This window comes from Ammodytes marinus (assembly GCF_949987685.1).
Source record: "Ammodytes marinus genome assembly, chromosome: 13".
In the NCBI taxonomy this organism is placed as follows: Eukaryota; Metazoa; Chordata; class Actinopteri; order Uranoscopiformes; family Ammodytidae; genus Ammodytes; species Ammodytes marinus.
Window position 1 is genome coordinate 9,362,024 of NC_137217.1, and position 20,585 is coordinate 9,382,608.

Below are 20,585 nucleotides of genomic sequence, written 5' to 3' on the forward strand. Positions count from 1 at the left end.
GGGAATCAGACAATTCCACGATTATTATGCAATAATTCGATTGCAATTTCATAGGAAGTGACCTACAGTAGCATATCTTTCCTTTAGTGCTGTGTTTTCTGTGGTGCTCTCGAAGGCAGCTGGGATTACTGAGGCTGCTCGTACGTGTGTGTGTTTGTGGGGGGGTAGGACCATATTGGACTCTCGATAGTCGAGGTTGAGCCCCGGGGAGAGGAAAGATGTCGGGTCAGACGCTAACGGACCGTATCGCCGCGGCGCAGTACACGCTGACGGGATCCGATGTGGCCCGAGCTGTGTGCAAAGCCACCACACATGAACAGACAGCTCCAAAGAAAAAACACATGGAATGTGAGTATGCTATCTATCTATCTATCTATCTATCTATCTATCTATCTATCTATCTATCTATCTATCTATCTATCTATCTATCTATCTATCTATCTATCTATCTATCTATCTATCTATCTATCTATCTATCTATCTATCTATCTATCTATCTATCTATCTATCTATCTATCTATCTGATGCCCTATAACGTGTCCACCTTCCATCCATCCTCCTCATGTACAACTAGGCCACTCATCCAAGCCATGACGGTTGCCTCCCCCATCCATTCCTACATACATGTGTGTACACACACACACACACACACACACACACACACACACACACACACACACACACACACACACACACACACACACACACACACACACACACACACACACACATATATATGCTTAAGGCATCCACAACTTTCATTTAGGCTGTAATTGAACAAGCCAGACCTATTGCCTAATCCCAGCAGGGCTAGTTCCCCCATTGTGCCAGGCAGATGGGCTTCATAGTAAAAACCAGGGTGACGCCTCCAAGCCTAAAACCAGATACTCAGGCCCCGCTGACTGGAGGCCATCGCCCCCATGTTGCTCCAGTGCTGGTGAAGGCATAATTGAAAAGGTGGTGTTTTTTCCGCTTAACAAATAGGCCTGCACATTGGCTCATGTCCCCCATGATAGCAGCACTGCCAGCATATTTCACACATAATTTGTTGGTGCAATTTACTGATTTGTTGACATATTGCTCTGTGCAAACATGGCAGGGTAAACGTGGGGTTAGGGAGCCAATTCAATTTAAAAACACTGAGAGGAAATGCGCAGAAGGCCCATAAAGTATATGGATGGGGTTAAATGCAAATATCAAACATACAGATGAGAGCCATGCCTGAGAGAATTTATACAATGATAGATGGTATGTATGTGAAAAGAGTGCAGCATAAACCGACCTGTAATATGACAGTGAGTGAACATAAGGAAATTGGTATGTTGGAAAGAGAACAGCAGAAGGAGCCGCCACATGATACTTGGGTTTCATATTCTTTTAATTAGCTATCTTTTGTGTATGCATACACGTCCCTGAACATTGTAGATATGTCCCATGCTTCACTTTGACCCCATACACTCACAGAGTAAAGACCACACCAAGCTCATCCTTATTATGATTTATAACGTGCAGGATATACAGTATGTCCCTTTAAGGTAATAACTATGGTAATAACTAACTAACTTTGGTAATAACTATGGTTGATGAGAAGCCTTCAACGTTGAGGAGTCCTTTGTAACCAGATCCCATTGGTTACACATGGTCCCTGCACACTGATCTCTTTGTTGTTCATCTCCGTTTTGTGTCTGACAGGGACACATAATAAAGCGGAACATCCCTGTATATTACACTGGCTGCTCCAGAGCCACTAACACAGCAGAATAGCACATAAGGGGGCCTCGTAATAAAACACTAGATACAGAATATTAAAGTCATATGAAATAACACACTCAAAACAATGACACATAACAAAGCCAGACGTTCATGGAGATTTAACCGCCCACTCTAGCGCCAACACAAATGAAACAAATGAAAGGTAAAACGAGAGCATATAGTTTGCTGTAACTTTAAGTCAGCAGTGTTTATCGGTTAGAAATAAAATATTACAACAATTAGAAGTGCTAATATGCTCAAAATGTATGTATTGACAAAGAAAAACATTACAATATGTTGGAGGACATTAATACTCATAATAAGGTGTGAGAAACAACAGGATGGAATTTGGATGCTAATGGAAAAGACACATAGGCCTACTGACTTTTTAGACAGTCAGGTAAAAACTATATTAGACATATTTCATGGACTTATATTAACAACAAGTTATTGAACCGTAGACTAGGTTACACCCGAAATGCACTGTTGCACCGCAAGATGAAGAGTCACACCTTCATCTCTTCCTTGGTCTAACATCTGAAGGCAATTTCAAGTTGGCAGTCTCACACCGAGTGGGAGAAATCAGTCGGCTTGTCTGTCCTTGTCCTGTCTAAAAAAAAAAAAAATCAAACTGAATGATGAACTAAGTTAAATCATAGCACAGCAAAGTGGAAAGCTTGCCCGCATGCCAACGTTTGTGTCAGCGCTTTGTTGTAGTGGCGAGAGCATTTGACTTTCAAATGAAGTCTCAAGGCCAATTTTTCTCTTACTCATGAAATGTTGAGCAAGAACACAAACTCTTTCCTTTTTCCCTTGCTTTCAAATGTGTTCTACTGTACATTCTTACTTAGTTTGGTATGACCAGTATCTTATTTTGGCTAATACTGGCTAAAGTAAGCATAAACATTCAAATAGACAGTGTCATTAAAGCTGTAATCTGCTGTTTCTAGTGGCTGTAAACTGAGTTGCGGGCCCTCCTGGACCAGAGTTTCTTTCAAAACCGAACATTATTGACTGTATGAAGTCAGTATATTGGCAGTTCATACCTTCAGAATGCTTTCTCTGTGTTCTGATCCAACATTATGACCCAGAAGTTATGATAACTGCAGACAGAGATAGTCTGCTTTGCTAAAGCCGTTGGCACTCCGAAGTGAGAGAACTCGCCCAGACATGTGGTAACTAAGACCATGTCTTATACAAACCATAGACTGTATATGAATCATAAAAACAAAAAAAAATAACTAACAGATGCACTGGAATGCAAACAGGTCTGAACTCTAGTACTACTGAGTCTGAAGCTCCCATGTCCTGAGTAAAGGAACGCACCGCTGCAGTGCGATAAATACGGCGAAGCCCCTCCGATAGTACAACAGGGCAAAGCAGCAAATACAGGCGCTTTCATCAGTGGGTCATAATGCTAAATCACCATTTTTTTAACTCACTATTTGATCAATAGGAACTTAAAAGACAATAAACTAGATGTCAATGCGGTGGATTACATCTTTAATTACTCCGTTTCCGGAATTTCTGTTAGTGTTTTTGTTTAGTGACTGGATGTTGCAAAGAAACATGAAGATGTCTTAAAAGAAATCGCTTCAACATAATCTTGGGGAAATGAAGGCACATTCATTTCCTGTCCAGTTATCCTATAAGTGCTACTTGGGGCCATAGTGGGTGATGTTCAGCAAACGTTATAGCAGTCTTACTTTAAAGGTGCAGTGTGTAATATGACATCATCAAGAAAGTTCTACAAAGTTCTAGAACGCAACACTCCCTGGGTATCCCCAACCCTTTCGAATAATAACAGAAGCTACAGTGGCCTTCAAGGACCAGAACAATTCAAAATTTTAAACAATGCACCTGATGACATTCCAACTATGACACTTTCAAGATGGCGGCACTAGGCCTTGGTCCAAGATTTGCAGAAATATGGACATATAAGACCCTTCCTAAGGGAAAAAAAAATATTCAAAAACATTTTTTCAGCTATTATGCACTAAATTAAATGTACTTATGGATATTATAATTACTTTCTACAAAATCTGTTTGGAAATAAAACCCAAAATTCTACACACTGCAGGCTTAAAGCAATAAAGCTAAATGCGTAGAAAAAAAACTCCAAAGTAAAACTGTCATTTTGACCTGTATTGAATATTTTGATTTTAATTACTGTATGACGTAAGTAGCAAGACTTTCAACAAAATTTCAATTAATTGGCATTTCAATGTCAAGGAATGTTTCAGGAAGCGGTTCCTCAGGAAAGGGCTTATGGATATATGGGAAAGGTAGATTTACATCACAATACAGAAAATGCCATGGGATAATTGCCTGAAATGATATCCAATTTCATCCACGGATGACATTTGGCAACTGAAAAAGGGTATATTTTGTGTTCATTAGCAGAAATATTAATCTTGTCTGTCAGTGAAACCTGTTACCTCCACAGTTGTACTGTCCTGTTTCTAATGAGGAGCTTGACACACCATTACCCCTGCAACGAAAGAAGATTTACTACATCCATCATACAAACCATATGAATTATTTAGTGTTATACTGTAACCATATTGATAAAACGGCATCACATTTTTCTTAACCAATCAGCCCGAATGTAGGGAACAGCCCACTTCAGAACCCAGGAAAATTTAATATGTAAGTAATATAAGTCATAATAAGTCATCATTATAACCTCCTATTCCACTGCCAAGATTTCCTATCATGCTAATATGGTCCTTTACAAATATGTGTACATTCTGCTGTTTGCACATGCATTCCGCGCATATATTTACTATCTTTGGCTCGTGGACATTCTGACTCTCATTTACATATTTAATTATGCTAATATTCTTGAAAGATATTATTTTTCCCCCCTTACATAATGCATTCTTGTATATTACGTTTTTTTCCTGGGTTTCTGGCTGTGTTCTGATGTGGGCTGCTCCTTACATTCTAGCTGAAATGTAAAAGTAACAGATCAATAAAGCTTTATATCTTATCCTGGTTATTTCTCCCTCTCCGAGTGAGCTCCATTAGTCCATTCTAAATTGTAATTGGTCAATCTGAGCAGCGATATCACAGCAATACCACCATGCATAGAACATGCATTAACCTCTGTTTGGCTCTAACTCCAACATTTCAAGATACAACAATTACAAGATGCATTTGTTGTATTATCTTTAATCTTTAATCCATTATCCGGGCAAGTCTCTACCCGTGTGTCCAGTGGTCTAAAAATAATCGTCTGGTATGGATTGTTCCACTGACAGACTGATGCGTATTTTTCTGATGCCCTTCTGATTCACTTCAAGGGACATCCATAGAGCAGTGGGACAGTAAGCTCTCTCAATGCTGCGACCCTAAAGCCCCAGACAGAGGCAGATAATAAACTAAGAGCCTTCACACTGAATTAGACCCTTCAGCCACTTGGAGTATTAAAGGCACCATAAATAGATACTATTGTAAAAGTGTGGGTTGAAGGTAAAAACAGACATGCTGGTTTTTAAAGTGTGGTGTCTCAAGGCCTTCATCTATTTTGCTTTATTCCCTGAAGCTAACCGATACATCTAATGTAATGTTGTTAACTATAATAGTCAGAGGCTGGTTTGTAAAGGTTTCCAGACAGTGGACTGTGACCAAATGGTTTGTGTCTTCGGGCCACAAGCTGCTGACTCTAGGGACAAGTAAAAGCTAAAAGAATAGTAGTGATCCAAAGAAATATAGGGCATACAATTAGATATGTGTCTCCCGAGGTTGGAAATAAAATCTGGAGACACCTTCGCTGTGTATTTAAGGAGCCTGACAGATGACGGGCGATACCGATCAGAAGTTTTCTAAACTACTAAAAGATTAGAGCTCGGGAAGCAGCAGCGCAGATTGCCTGACACCCCACATGGCTTTATTTCACAGGAGGCTCTCGATCGCTCAGAGTCGCAGTGGCTGAATGTGTGTGCCATGTGTTTGTTTGTGTGTGCATGCACGGCTTTACATACACCCAGAGCTGCCATACCATTGGCGACATCCCAAACACTACTTGAGTCAGGATCCAATAGATCCATTGTCGTGTGTGTAGTAACAACATCTTCCTGTTTTGAGCCACAAAGTAAAAGTGGTTGTGTTATAAATGAAAGGAACCCTGTGGAGTTTCTGACCAACAGTGGCGCTATGGAGCAATGTTTTAAAGAGTGGGCCCACCTTTACATTTGGGTTGATATGGTAAGAATCCTTCCCTTCCCTAATTCAACAGTGAGCTTTTGAATGGTTTTGGTGCAGTAGTGTGACCATCTGGCAGGCTGGCAGGCACTAGACTCAGGGGTTCAAGATGGAACGGGGAATGGCACACGCAAGTCATGTTCACTGTGACGTACTGTAGGCCTGCGAGGTCTGCAATGTGTGAGAATCAGACAGTGCTGTATCAATGATATAGTAAACACAGAACAAGCTATTGTAATTTTCTGGTGACAGAGAGTGGGAAGCTACAATGTGCCCCCACGTTTTAAACTAGCCTACTTAAATAGCCTCACGTACTCCACCAGGACTGTGTTACGGAGCGTTTCTGTGTGCTTGGATTGATTGAGTTGGATTATGTTATACAACATCTGGCAAAAGCATTGATTAAATTGTCAATTAAACGCTTGGCACACACTTGTTTCCGGGCTTCATTCTGCTGCTTCAATTATAACCTATAACAGCAACTGCCAAATGATAGGTTTTGTCAAAAGGCCCATTTCTTTATTCCACCATGAAGCAATAATATTTTTTTTAAATTTGAAGGTTAACACAATTACAAACAAACAACATGAAGAAAGTACAGAATGTCCACTGTTTTCATTTAAGTGTATGCTCAGCCATGTTAGAGAATGCTTGTGTCTGATAAAGACGCTAAAGGAGACCATTTGCACCACCAAATGGCAAATGGCCCTGACCAAGCGTTGTTTTCGACATGCTGGGAGTGAGACTGTATGGCTTGCACCAACTCCCTTTGTTTACATAGCCATTCACGGAGCCTCAGCTTTGTATAAACACCAGGCTTTTTTTTTTTCGGCGCACACACAATTCGGACAGTTAGCGGATAGTAGATATGGTTTGATTCTGCTGATTTTGGCAGAAAAGTGTTTGGGACTACAATCACTGAGTATGCTTTTAAGACATTTGGGTCATGCAATGTCACGCCTACTCCAAAACCAAAGTAAAAAAAAAAGAATACAACCCCATCCACATGCCTCCCCAAAACAACATAAGTTTCAGGTCAACAAATTTGCATTGTCCCTCAGTCGTTGGTCAGATTTGTAAAAGAAAGGGAATAATACTCAAACAAGCAGAACTGACAAACAAACACAATCGATAATAAGTATCGAATCTTTGCCATTTTTTATTCGTCCTGAGTAGAAATAGGAAGTAGGAAATAGGAGCTGATGTATAGTACACTTGAAGGGCCACATTTTTTCTGGTTTATTGTGGATAGGAAATGAGCTGCTTCCAAATGTGAATCCAAAGGCCTGGAGCATGCATCGGAGGACATGCAGGTTATCTGTAGCCCACAGGGAGACAGGACTAGTGTAACAGGGTTTGAACCTCAGCCAAATGAAGATGGCTCTGTTTCCAAAGTCAGTCCCCGCCACTCCTGCTGCTCCTAATATATTAGCCTACAGCTTTATCCACTGCCGCTCATGACGCCCTAACGTCCTTATGCTCATGCTGTTGAGATATTTAGAATGGCTTTGTAGCTGCAAGGTTGTATTTTGAAAAATGTATGTCCTCGTCTTTCCACCCTTCTTGCTCGGGTGTCTCGCCTGTTCTTTACATCCATACGGGGTTAAAGCTCAGACCATGTTAAATCATCAGGACCTTGTTTCTTATGAGACCACTAACATCTGAGGTTCTGTGAGTGCGGTCACTGCAATTATTATCACCAGCTCTTTATGCCACTCTAAATCTAGTCTATCCAATTAACAGGTTTTTTAGGTGATGCAATTCTGTTCTGCTCGGAGCAAAAACAGAATACATTACCTGTAGTGTGTGTGTGTGTGTGTGTGTGTGTGTGTGTGTGTGGCTTGTGATTTGGGGGTGAGGGGTAAGCGCTGAGAAACATAAGCAGCGTGCTGAGTCCCCTTTGGCTGCTACGGTGCTGCTGTTAGCGCACCATGAGTCATCGTCAGTTTGTTTCCAGATTTGAGAGGCAAACTGTGGCTCTGGCATGGGAGGAAGCAGAGAGGGGGATAGAGACTCTCAAAATGGTCTGTAAGGTCTTCTGTGTAAGTGTACATACTTAGAGTTTTGACTTTTGTACCAAGTCTCTATCTGGCACTTGTATTTCAATACAACTATCACAAAAAAACAGATGTGTACCAAGGATGTGGGAAAGTACTGTGACAGACAAGCTTCGATAGCATTTAGACAACCTGTTTTCAGTCGTAGAAAGACAGTTTTCACAGCCTTAGCCAAAGGGGTGTCATACCTGGATATTTTCGGAAAAAGAGATGCAAAGTAGCATATTTTTAGCACCTCCACTCGCTGTCAGTGTGGATATGTTCATTGGAACTGCTGCTGTATTCATACCACTTCTGTAACAATCCTGTGCGTTAGGACTATAGTGTTTTGACAGATGTTACACATGGAATCCTGTCTCGAGTTTTGATTATGAGACCTTATTTCGGTCAGTTTGGAGCTAAAAGTCTGAATTACAACATAAGAGGCAGTGTGTGTCTGTGAATAATTTCTGTTTACCAACGAGGAAAAAAATCTCCAAGTCTTACAAATCGGGCAGTTCCGCTCTGGACAAAAACTAAACAGACATGTAGAGCAGTTAATGATGAGTGTAAAGGATGCTTCTGACGTGTGTACAGTATGTGTGTTTCTGTGTGTATGAGAAGAGCCACTCTGTCTTTCCACCACAGCTCCCACTGTGTTTCTCTTCCTTCCTCCCTGCTCTATAATGATTCTGTGCAGTGAACAGAGGAATGAGAAAAGAGGTTGTTAAGAGGGCCCTGCGTGTACTGCAGTGCTGATCTCACAGCGGGTCCTCCAAAGTCCCAGACTGCATCTCTTTAATGTCAATCTCTGTGTGGGTGGCGGACTGTCCTCCACAAACCATGTGAGCCCAGATTTAATGAGCTGAAACCAAGAACCCCCTATACAGCTGCTACCAGCTGACCATTATAATCCACTCTAAACTGAATCGGAGCAGCTGATTCAAATTCATCCTTTCTTAATACAGTACCTCCCACCTCTTCCAGTGACTCTCATTCATGTTGGTGACGTTGTTTGGAGGTCGCAGTGCCCTTGAAGCCTGCAAGTCTGAGGATGAAGATATAAATAATACAGTACAGATGTATGTGGGAAGGAATTTATTGCACATAAATGGGCAGAATGCTTCTTTTACCTTGGGGAGCATGCAGGCAAACAGCCCTTTGTATGCAAGTAAGCAGCAACAGCTCAGACATTATGAAGGGCCATGTCCCTACCCAGGCTGCATATTAATAATGCAGGGAGGCTTGGGTGACCTGCTGGTTTTATGACTCTGTCTGAATGCTGAGTTCTCCCTGAGGGCCGCACTTCGCATTAAAAAAGTGTTACTGAACAGTTTGCCACCTCCAACCCTGTGGGAACATTTACTTAGCGCCACAGAGTTTAAGGAATAGTTTTCAGCTTAGACTCCCCAACAATATAGAGTAAGATCAATCCTTCAAGGATGCAATTGTTTGTTGACTATTCAACCTTTTGACCAAAATTCATTTGGAGGACTGGGTGAGGTTGAAAACCAGTCTTTGTTCTTCGTTTAGTGAAAGAGTCATTGTTGCATTTTGAAATTGAACGGCAAACAAAAGAAGTGTCTTAAATATGCACTTTGCTATACGAAGTCTACATACTAAGAATGACGTCGGTTAGGAAAAGTGGAGTCGAATTCATCTTAAACAGTGCTGTCTTTTCCTATGTTCGAACGGAAACACATTTTCATCTCTCTTTGACCGGATGATGTTTTCCACAAAGGTTAAGTAAAGGAGGCTTAAAGGTTAGGAGATTTGACTTTCCGTAGAGGCCCCAGGTGAAAAGTCAACACCCTCAAAATGTGAAGATCCATGCAGAAGGAGAAGATAGCTCCTCGTGTTGGATACAGTATGAGGAGAGCTGTTAGATCAGGCTGTGTATTCAATCCATTTGGCTATAATTGGATACTTTTTGTGTTTTTTTCTTTTAAGATTATCTCGGGGAGATAAATTGCTGCAGACCACCGGCTGTTGACCTGCAGCATCAAGTCCCTTTTTTCTCCTCCCGGATTCTTTGATTACTCGCTTATACAAAAACTTGAATAAGCATTCTCCATTTGTGGGCATCGTGTGTGCAGCTCTAGGAATTATTCTTTGGGATTCCTTTTGCGATATTGTTCAGTTGTTCTTAATGAGTTTGGTGCAGAGGTTTTGAGTCCAAGTTTTCTTATTTCCTTCGTGCAGAGTAGTTACTTACCCACCCTCGCTTCCAGTACTTATTTGGCCCTGGACAGACCTATTGTAGCACCCACACAGATACAGGCTTTCTCTGTTAGAAAAAGAAGAGCCCAACACTCCAGAATAAATGGTTTTAGCCACATAATTTGGTTTAATATTCAGGGTGAATATATGCTTCTGTTCCCTTCCTTGGAGCAGAGGGGATTTTCTATTCCGACAGGGAGGCACAAAGCCGCAAAGGGGCGCACACACACGCACACACACACACGCACACACACACACACACACACACACACACACACACACACACACACACACACACACACACACTGATAATAGAGGGTGCAGGGATCAAGGGAGGGCAAAATGATTGCACACAGGAAGAGATGTTAAGATATATCGGGTCTAATTTGGCGATGTTTTTATTTTATCTTTGTGAGTAATGGTTGTAGGCTAAGCAAAACCACAGATCTGAGAGGAAAGACCCAAGACAATTACAATATTGAGTAAAAAGACTGAAAGGTAAGCACAGTTGGAAAAAGCAGATCCGTTCCCCATGGGGAGAAAATATTCATTGAATGTCTGTGTGGGTGCCTTTTTGAATGATGAATAAGAGTGCACAAGGTTTGCCTGCAGATCAGCAAAAGCCTATTTCCTACTTGGTCGCTGAATGATAGAACAGGACAGTAAATCTGCAGTATGGAGGCTCAAGAGACAGGTCAGAATTTATAAGTGTGAGGCTCTTAAAATTCTAATAAATTCCACCTTGGCATGTCCCCATTGGTGTGCATGCCGCAATTGAGAATCTATTATATTATAAGAGAATTTCCCTGATATCTACTTCAAATATTAAGTCGTTTTTGTGTTTCACATTGGACACAACGCACTTGTCACTTCTTACCCAAACTGAATGAAAGTGGGATTTTCTACCCATTACCCATGAGCTGGATCACAGCTGACCACCAATAGCTGAGAGCTGAGTGAAATGTCACTAATAGAACAAAACTATTATGTGAAGACAAGTGCTGCTATCTGCATCCACCAGCATTGTGTGGGATGCCAGCTCTTTCCTCAGATGTCACTTTTAGCCTCCACAGTGTTGGGATCCCAATGGCTCCCTCTTTGTTTGGCTGCCTTACCACATTGGTGCTATGTTGTGCTGGGACAGAGTGCATTCTGGGTATGTTTGAGCCAACCCCCCCCCCCCCCACCCCCCTCCCCCCCATTCCCTGTGTGTTGCTTGGGGGTGAGTGGAGCTATAAATACACACTGTACTTTCACGGTCCATTCATGTGTAGCTCAACAAGGCATCGCTCGTGCAACATGCCTTGTAATTGCCTGTGTGCTCTTACATGGACAGCGAGCTCACTGGATACACCATCGCTCATATTCACCTATTCAACATCAACACTATACCGACCTGTGTGATATATTAGAGGGGTAGAAATGTTGCCACTTTGAAATACATGCTCAGCATAGAGAGTGTATGAAAGGTATTACAAAGTGTTTGTTTGAATTCAGTGCTGAATGCTTCAGCAGTGGCAGCTATGACTCACATACATCTTGCTTTGGCTGGATGACCCTGGTCAGTGTGCTGCCGTGGGAGTTTGCATTTGTGAAGATGATTTTTCTGAACGGATTTTACTGCATCACTGATGCCACTGCAATGTAGCCTGTTGCCTAGGAAACCACCTTGGCATGTCCAAGGTGGTACATATTGAAACATTTGACAAAAAAATCCATCTTTGAAAAATATGAGGACGTTGTTGAGTGTGTGTCGTGAAGGCTTGTAATGGGCTAGTGTGTGTCAATGCGTAAAGCAAACTGTTTTTCTTCCCTTATACTCACATACAGTAGCTTTGGTATTGATATGTTAAAGTCTGCAGTCTGAAATCAGAGTCCTGTCATCAGAGTGTGGGGAGTGGCAGACGCCGCCGGGCATCCTGGTGGGGTATTGAGTGACAGTTAAGGGACACTGCTCAGGTCAATAGAGCACATGAGTCCCAAGTGTTCGACTAGAAGATCTCGATCAATACAAGCTCACTGAATAACCTGCTGACATTAGTCTATCATTGTCTTACTGTCACAATACCCATTCAAATACCAAAACCTACAATGCATCAGGAGGTTGTCTCTTGCTTGATCCTTCTGAAGATATAATCAGGACACAAATTGATGCTTTCACTTTCAACCACTTGACACTTTAGCAAATGTCAAATCAGCCAGCAGTAAATGGTGCATTTGTGGGGGCAACTTGCAGCTACTGCAGGAAATATCTGGTGAAGATTTTGAATGTGTCATCAAAGAAACAAGTGACTCATGTCCAATAGTTTGTCTATTTTAGACTATGTGTGTTTTTTAAGGGATGTTATTGGGGGAGATTGAACATAATTTGAATATAGCTGCTTTACTGAAGACCTTCCCATCAGCCTCAGCTAAGCTTGTGCAAATTAGCCAATGCAAGCATAATGACACCACTCACTTCGATAGTTAACAGAAATTATAGCTGGGGAACATCTGCATGTCAGCATTGCCATTGTGATGCTGATGCTAGCATTTAGCTGAGATATCCTCTGTGCCCAATATGCTGCAGCCCTGCAGAGCTACTACCCTGGCTTTAGACTCTGGTTAATAGTTTTTTAGTCAACAATAGAGTTTTGTGGCACTGAGGAATAAGCTTGTTCAGGCCTTGGCTACACATCATGTGTCCTTACTGGACTATGTTACACCTCCATCACGTATAACTACCAGATAATCCACTCACAGAAGCCAGTGGCACTGGGCCATAAGGTCCACTTAGATCTACAAAATAGCTTGTGTTCACCCCCTATATCGTTATACACACATCACACGGGCAAGGGGAAGTCTGAGTTTAACAGATGAGGCTTGTATTAATCTTTGTATTTTATTATTATTATTATTATTATTATTATTATTATTATTATTATTATTATTATTATCGGTAAATCACATGAAAATACCTAGGATGAATCTACAGTATCTCAGGAAGTGATGTCTGTGTGTAGCCACAGCCTGATTTAGGGATTATGCTGTCCTGAAAGTGAATACAATCACACAAGAGAGCCGCACTGTTGCACTGAGTGACATAGCCTACACCTTAATTTAAATAAACATAACAAACATTTTAAACAAGGTGCCAAAACCCCTGACTATGCTCAGTGACAACTGCATGGTGCTCATCGATTCAAGAGATCTCAAAATTGCAGAGCTATAGAGTTGTTTTCAGAATAAACCACTGACCATGTGTATTACCATGAAGGAACGTATCACTTTGATTCTTGTGTTCTTGACACGGGCAACAATAGTGTTCTGTTGTGGAAGGATTTAAGCCATTACAAGAATTATCTACACAGAAAATACTTTCAAAGATTTATTCAGTGCTGTTTTCTGGGATAGTAATCCTCCCCCGGTGTCGGCTTGCAGCATGGTCATTTCAGTTTGGAAAAAATTGTACAAGACATTTCATGCATAACAGATTAGGCTGCATATAGCACATGGCTGTTTGTCAGACCGAATCCTTACTCACAGGTGGTTGCACTCTGAAGCATTGCATGTGAACGTCTGTTTGTGTAGATGTGAGCTACATGTTTGCAAGTATGTCTGTTAACGAGGGCTTCCCATCCAGGCAGGTCTCTGGTTTCATCTGTTACTCGCTCTCATTTTACAACCACACACACACGCACTGTAGATGATGTGGACACATCAGGCGAACGGTTCTCCTCCCTTTGATTGCTGCACTGCACAGTGATGGCTCAGGTGCTGCGGTTGTAATGTTAGAGCAGGGGACGATGTGTGTGCACATACCGTGTGTGTGTGTGTGTGTGTGTGTGTGTGTGTGTGTGTGTGTGGTGTGTGTGTGTGTGTGTGTGTGTGTGTGTGTGTGTGTGTGTGTGTGTGTGTGTGTGTGTGTGTGTGTGTGTGTGTGTGTGTGTGTGTGTGTGTGTGCGTGCGTGCGTGCGTGCGTGCGTGCGTGCGTGTGTGCGTGCGTGTGTCTAACTAAATCTCTAAATCGAGGATGTTTTTCTGGACTGAAATTTCATACGAGGACCACAGTGACAGTATTTGGATCTGGATGCTTAAAGAATAGAGAGACTATGTTTGCATTTACAGTGATCATATTAACTGCATTTTCAGGATCCATAAGTGAACAGTACGGAAAATTATAGAACAAATTCTCGTATAACAGCAGAATTATGTATTTTCTTAGTCAGCAGTTACAGGTTACATCCCTGTGAATGTGTGCATGTGTGTAAAAGCAAACAGCACTGTAGCCTATGGGTCAGCACCATAGACTACTGTAGCCTATGGGTCAGCACCATAGACTGTACAGTATTTAAAAAAAAACAAGTGCTGATGAACGGCTGCAGTTCTGTAGATTTAGGTGTTGCTGTGACGTTTGCAGTAATAACCAGCGGATGGTTAACTGCTATTACAAGACTCACTATGCAGTTACTCTCAGTCGGTCAATACTTCCACTCTTCCGTGATAGCCCTCGCTAATGCTACATTCTCATCGGGCTTTCATCATTCTTAGGTGTCATGTGGCTATTCCTGCACTCGCATAGTGTCTACCTGTGCTATTGTTACCATTGGAGTTCGGAACACTCTGATCTCAGTATTTGAATACATTTTTAATTTCATGCTCTGTGAACGATGCAGACTTCATAGCATTATTACAGTCCTAGACTCAATCAAATGATGGATAAGACGTAGCTACACCCAGTCTGCTGATCATCGTAGCTACCAGGTATTAAGAACACAGTAAACTGTATAGTGTAACATTATTTATGTTTTTGAGTGAATTGGTGGCTTTCTGCTTTATGCATGTTATTAAAAAGATAAGAAAATAAAAGCACATATTAGGCCAAATGCCAGTAAAATGTATAAAGTGGAAAAATTACAGAACATTTTTTTCCAGGGTTTTCCACCTGAGAGGATTGCTACAAGCTGTAAACATACTGTTGACATATTATCACAGAATACAGTGTTTTGGTCTCCTCAGCTAAATGCTAGCGGCTAAGTGCTCCACTATGACTATGTCTGCTGTTGGGTGCTGCTGAGTAGGGGTTAAGAGCTTTTGAAAAAAATGTTTTACTAAAAACTAATTTCCTGTTGGGAAATATATTGATGACTCAGTCTGAAAAATACATTGGGATGTATTATTCTGGCAGTGAGGCGATACAAGTGTTTATGATATAATTTGCTGTATGCTGAAACATATAGAATATGAATTGTGGATCCCAGCATGCAAGGAATTGTCATCGTGACTCTGTGTGTGTGCTAGCGCTTGACACAAGGCCAGATATTGAGCAGACTTGCACTAACTCTCTCTCTCTCTCTCTCTCTCTCTCTCTCTCTCTCTCTCTCTCTCTCTCTCTCTCACACACACACACTCGCACATGCATTATTGAGAAGGCAGAGGTGTGTGTGTGTGTGTGTGTGGGAGGGGAGGTGTGAGTCAGGAGTTCCTGCTGGATTGCTGTTAAGCATCTCAATCAGAACAGAGACTCTCTGCCTTTGTCTCTGTCTTTGCTTCTGCAGGATTAAGCACTCTATATTCTGCTGCACGTTTCCCTAGACTTTTTCCAAATCAGATTCAAATTCAAAAGTCATGCCCACAGTGGTAAACATTAATAAAATGGTGAGTTTTTGAAAGGATCTATCAACGTTTATCGTGAGAAGCAATTGCCACAAAAGCTGAACAGACCAAAAAAGAATAGACGTCTATTAGCGTTGAACCACTGTTTGAATTACAAGGATAGAGCAGACGCGACTGGCCAGCTGTTCATTTTTTGGCCGTGCTCTTGTTAGGATAGGGCTGTGGCTGTGCAGCTTGTCTCACAGTAGGAAATGCAGAGCGAGAGAGGCCGGGCGTGAGACGGACAGAGCCACAGACTGACACAGAGACAGGGATGGAGAGATGAAAAGAGTAGGATGATGCAGGCTGCTGACTCATCAGCCCCGTAGGGATTATCATTCTCATTTATCCAGTTTGTGTGTGTGTGTGTGTGTGTGTGTGTGTGTGTATGTTTGTTGCGTGTATCCGCTGCCTTACTACTGTGGAGGGCATGCACAACCATCATTACCGCATGATGAAAGCATGTCAGGAAGCAAAAGTGCTAGCCGACTTGTAGCTTGACTGTGACCTTGAACACATCTTTGCATGATTATTCTTCCAGCTACTAACACTGTGGGCTATTATTGGACAGGATTTGTTCACAGAAACAGAAACTAACAGCGAGATAATCTGTCATTTAGGGTGTATTCACACATGCCGTGTTTAGTTCGGTTGAAACGATCTCAGATGCACTTCCGCCTTCGGTGTGCATCTTTCAGGCAGGTGTGAATACAGCAATCGCACTTGGGGGCGGACCAAACAAGCGCTCCGAGACCCAGCTGAAGAGGTGGTCTCGATGCGCTTCCAAACGCACTCTGCTGCAATTCGTTTGTGGTGTGAATTTGTCCGGACTCGATCCGACCCAAATGCAGGAAGCACTGTGCCTTCTTTCTTTTCTTTTTTGATAAATTGCCATCAGCTTCACATTATGGGAAAGTGTTGTTGTCGCCATTGTTAGGACGATAAGCTGTGGTTTGACTGGGAGCCCAGAACAATATATTACAATTGATTGAAAGGACGCGTAAAAATGCTGAATGTGTTCAGTGATCAGATGAAGGAGAGGGGAGCGTCTCCCGCACAGTGCCAACAGGTTCTCGCTGCGCAAGAAGTGTGTGTTTTATTTTGCTTCCCATGTAAGGGACCGTCAATACTATCCCCGTGTCAGTTTGGAGCTGAACTGCGCCGAACTGACCCAGCTGATACACAGTTTAATCAGCTGAGTGTCAGCTTGAGCCTATTCTTCTCGCGAGCCGCACGTCCAGCAGCAAAAATACAGTAAAAATTATGTTTCACATCGTAGGCTACAAGCCACATAACGTGGCATTGTCATAGGGCTAAATATTATAACCATATGAAATAACATTAATTTGATGTTTTTCGTCTTTATTTATAGGCTAGATGTAGACATTTTTTATTATTTTTAATCCCATATTATATCAATTATATATTTTGTAGTTTTTACTTTGCGCTTCCTGCTTCTCTCCACCCCAGAATGTCTGTCCAATGAATGAATGACCTCAGATCACGTGTGGTTTTGCTTCGTAATGCTGGTTCACTTGCAAAAGGGGCAATATGAAAGTGGACCACACCAAACACAAAAAAAATCTAAACCCTATTTGGTCTGGACCAAAGCAAGTGAACTAGCGGACTTTCCCAGTGTGAATACACCCTTAGTCACAGAAAAGACCCAAATAAATTGTATCTTCAGAGCTTGTTTGGACAGGTGGTTGTTGTCTCAAAATGTCACAGTCAGTAACTGATGACTCCACACCAAATACAATTCCCTTTCATTACGCACAAATTAGACGAAACCTCACATCAAACATCTACCTCTGTTTCTAATTGTGATTGCATTTAAATAATCATTGTAAACTCCTAGAACTAATACCCCTAGAAATACTTCCTACATAACATGAACTGTCAAATTGCAAATAGTCACTTTCTCACTTAAAAGTTGTCAAAACAGGTACTTCATTAGAAAAACATTTCATCTGATTGATTTCTTATCTGAACATTGAACTTTTTAATTCCCAAAGTCCCCCTTGTTCATTACTTCCCTGTCATTCTAACCGGTGACAGTCAGATTACTCCGCGAAGTGGCACTTGGTTTATATTAAGCAAATTCAATAGACACCGCTTTCAGCTGCTGGCTCTAAAAGGGCAGACATGGATATGAAGCTATTAATGAATCACAGCACTCAATAGTAGTTGTCTCTGTATCCGCCCTGCTCTGCTGAATCAAGGCTTTTAAAATGACGCCGCTCATGTTTTCTCTCCCCTCCATCCATCACTCTGCGTGCACACCTACTCTCACCATCAGTCTCATTCCTCACACTGTCTCTGGAGCCCCTGAGGTTTGCTATGGAAGGCTGCTCTCCAATCGGTGATTCTGTATGGCTTTACTGTTATCTGACGAACAGGATGATTGCTCTTTTTATTTGGGTGTTGGAAAGCCGTCATATGTTTTGACCAATTGTCATCGCTTGAATTACCAAGTGCTGTATAAATAGGTGTATCACAGTGACACCAATATCGTCTGCATAGATAGAGGGATTGTTCACTTGCTCCCACTTGCTAACACTTAGGCATAAACAATATATTATGGTAGTTAGTCAGCATTATACAGTGTAAAATGTGGTATTAGTAATAGAAAATAGACATTTTCACAATACAGCCTGGACATTTGACAATAAAGCATTATTGATCCATTTGGGTCAGATGGGAGGCAGCAGAACAAGGTTTACAACATAAGCATATTTTTTACCGGATCACCTATCACCAGATATGCTAACAAACTCACCCAGCTGACTTGGAGCAGTATAGTCATCATTTCAAGGTGTTCTCTGTCTAGCTCTTTCTTTCCACCGACTCCTGAGGGAAATAGCTGGCTCTCAAGCAGATAAATGCTCCACTATCCACACTTTATATATGTCTGTTGTCTGGTGGTGGACACCAGAGTTAGTTCATAATTATCTGCAGGGTTGTCGCTATTGCACGCAGTTAAATATCAATTTAATGCTTTAAATAAAATGTCATAGCCTAATGCTCATATGGTAGTCCTGCCTCTGACATGTTGTGTGAATTATTATAGCATATATAGAGAGAGAGAAAGCAAGTGATCACTTTTCATTGTATCATCAACACAGATGTATAGGGTCAATAACTATACTGCTGACACATGTTCTGTATTACATGAAGTCCTGTCTCTGAACCACTATGTTGACCAAGTGGTCAGTGTGTCAAAGCTTTGGTGTTGTCCCTTAGCGCTAATCTGTAGAGCTGAAAGTCTGATTCACATTGCAATTGCTTCTTTGCTTTATGGTTTCTCTCTGTCTGTCTGCTGTGGAATATTCCACTCTTCCTCTGCCTGTACCGACTGCAGTAACACACAAAGCAGTAGCCTGTATGACTCACACCAGAGCAATGGTAGCACAATGTGAAGCACTCATCAAAGCACGTTTGATGGAAAATGGCAGCCTCCAAAGACACTTGTGTATATAAAGTCCAGCTCATCTTGCTTGCAACGATAAGCCAGCTACACAAGACAGGGATCCAATTGACAAATAAGAGTAATTACCATCGATCCTGCAAAACCTATTAGATCCAACAAATATTAGCTAGCGTAGTTTATTTAGCACAAGGGAAAACATCTCATTCCATTTGGATGTTTTAATTATTTGAATAAACTCTGGTCAAGGGAAATGCCCATGACGAATTAAAGTGAAATTGGGATGCGAGAGAGAGAGAGACCCATGCCCATACCACCGCATTTACTCTACTCTCATTTACTCCAGCACACTCCTGTGTCATTTCTCACTGTCTCTCTTCTTTCTCCATCCCTGCAGAGGTTTAAATTGCCATGGCTTAGCTTTGGGAACATGCTGTGTAGTGTGTACTGCACCTGTCCTGAGTCACTGCCCTGTTAATATCCATCACCTGACCTCCTGTTCCTCCTCTCCTCAATGCTCCACAGTCCTCATCGCGGCCACACAGGAGACCACTGTCAACGTCCCTTCAATGGCCGACACGCTGATGGAGAGGGCCGGCAACGCCAGCTGGGTGGTGGTCTTCAAAGCCCTGATCACCACACATCATCTCATGGTCCATGGCAATGAGGTGAGATATTAGAACAGAGTTTTACACACACACTCCCGAGCACATACCTATGTTAGCTGCTGGTTTGCTGGTGGTTTGGTTGCTGATCCACTCACCATCGTAGTGTGGGGTTAGTTCCCTTAGTAGAGACAGCAGAAGACTATTGTACTTCAAGATAAGTAAAGGGCATCGCTGCTTTGACAACGTTAACACTAGTGTCCAAAGTAGACACACAAATATCTGCTCAAAAACACAACGCAGCAGGAGCACAGATATGCCATGTTACGGCGTAAAAGGCTAGGGAAAACGTATCAGCACAGCAGAGTTATATCACAATTAAAATGTACTGTTGTGCTTTGTGAGGTAAAAATAAGACAGGACAACAACGTCATGCTTTTAAATTGCTATTATATTCCATAACCCTAACCCTCCAATCAACCAAGTGAATCCATGTTTCAACCTCTTCAAACATTGTTCAAACTTGTGCTGTAGAGTCTATCCATTTGATATGATGTTTGTTTGTATCTCTAAAAAGTCCACAGCTTCACTGAATAGCTGGAACAGGTTGATATTGAATATACAGCACAGGGGATGCGTGTGGAATAAGGGGATTTTTCCAGCCTTAAAGCTTTGCAAATCAATATTTTTTTAATTAAACAGTCG

General features: G+C 41.8%; 1 protein-coding gene across 1 annotated transcript in view; it reads left to right on the forward strand.

Moving 5' to 3' along the window:
* Positions 1–218: 218 nt before the first annotated feature.
* Positions 219–20,585, forward strand: part of snap91a (synaptosome associated protein 91a) — a gene marked incomplete at both ends in the record, with an annotated part of 28,303 nt that continues 7,936 nt past the window's right edge. The window contains 2 exons of the mRNA XM_080039239.1: positions 219–348; positions 19,801–19,943. Coding sequence (XP_079895365.1) covers positions 219–348; positions 19,801–19,943 — 273 coding nt within the window. The remainder of the gene's footprint in view (positions 349–19,800; positions 19,944–20,585) is intronic.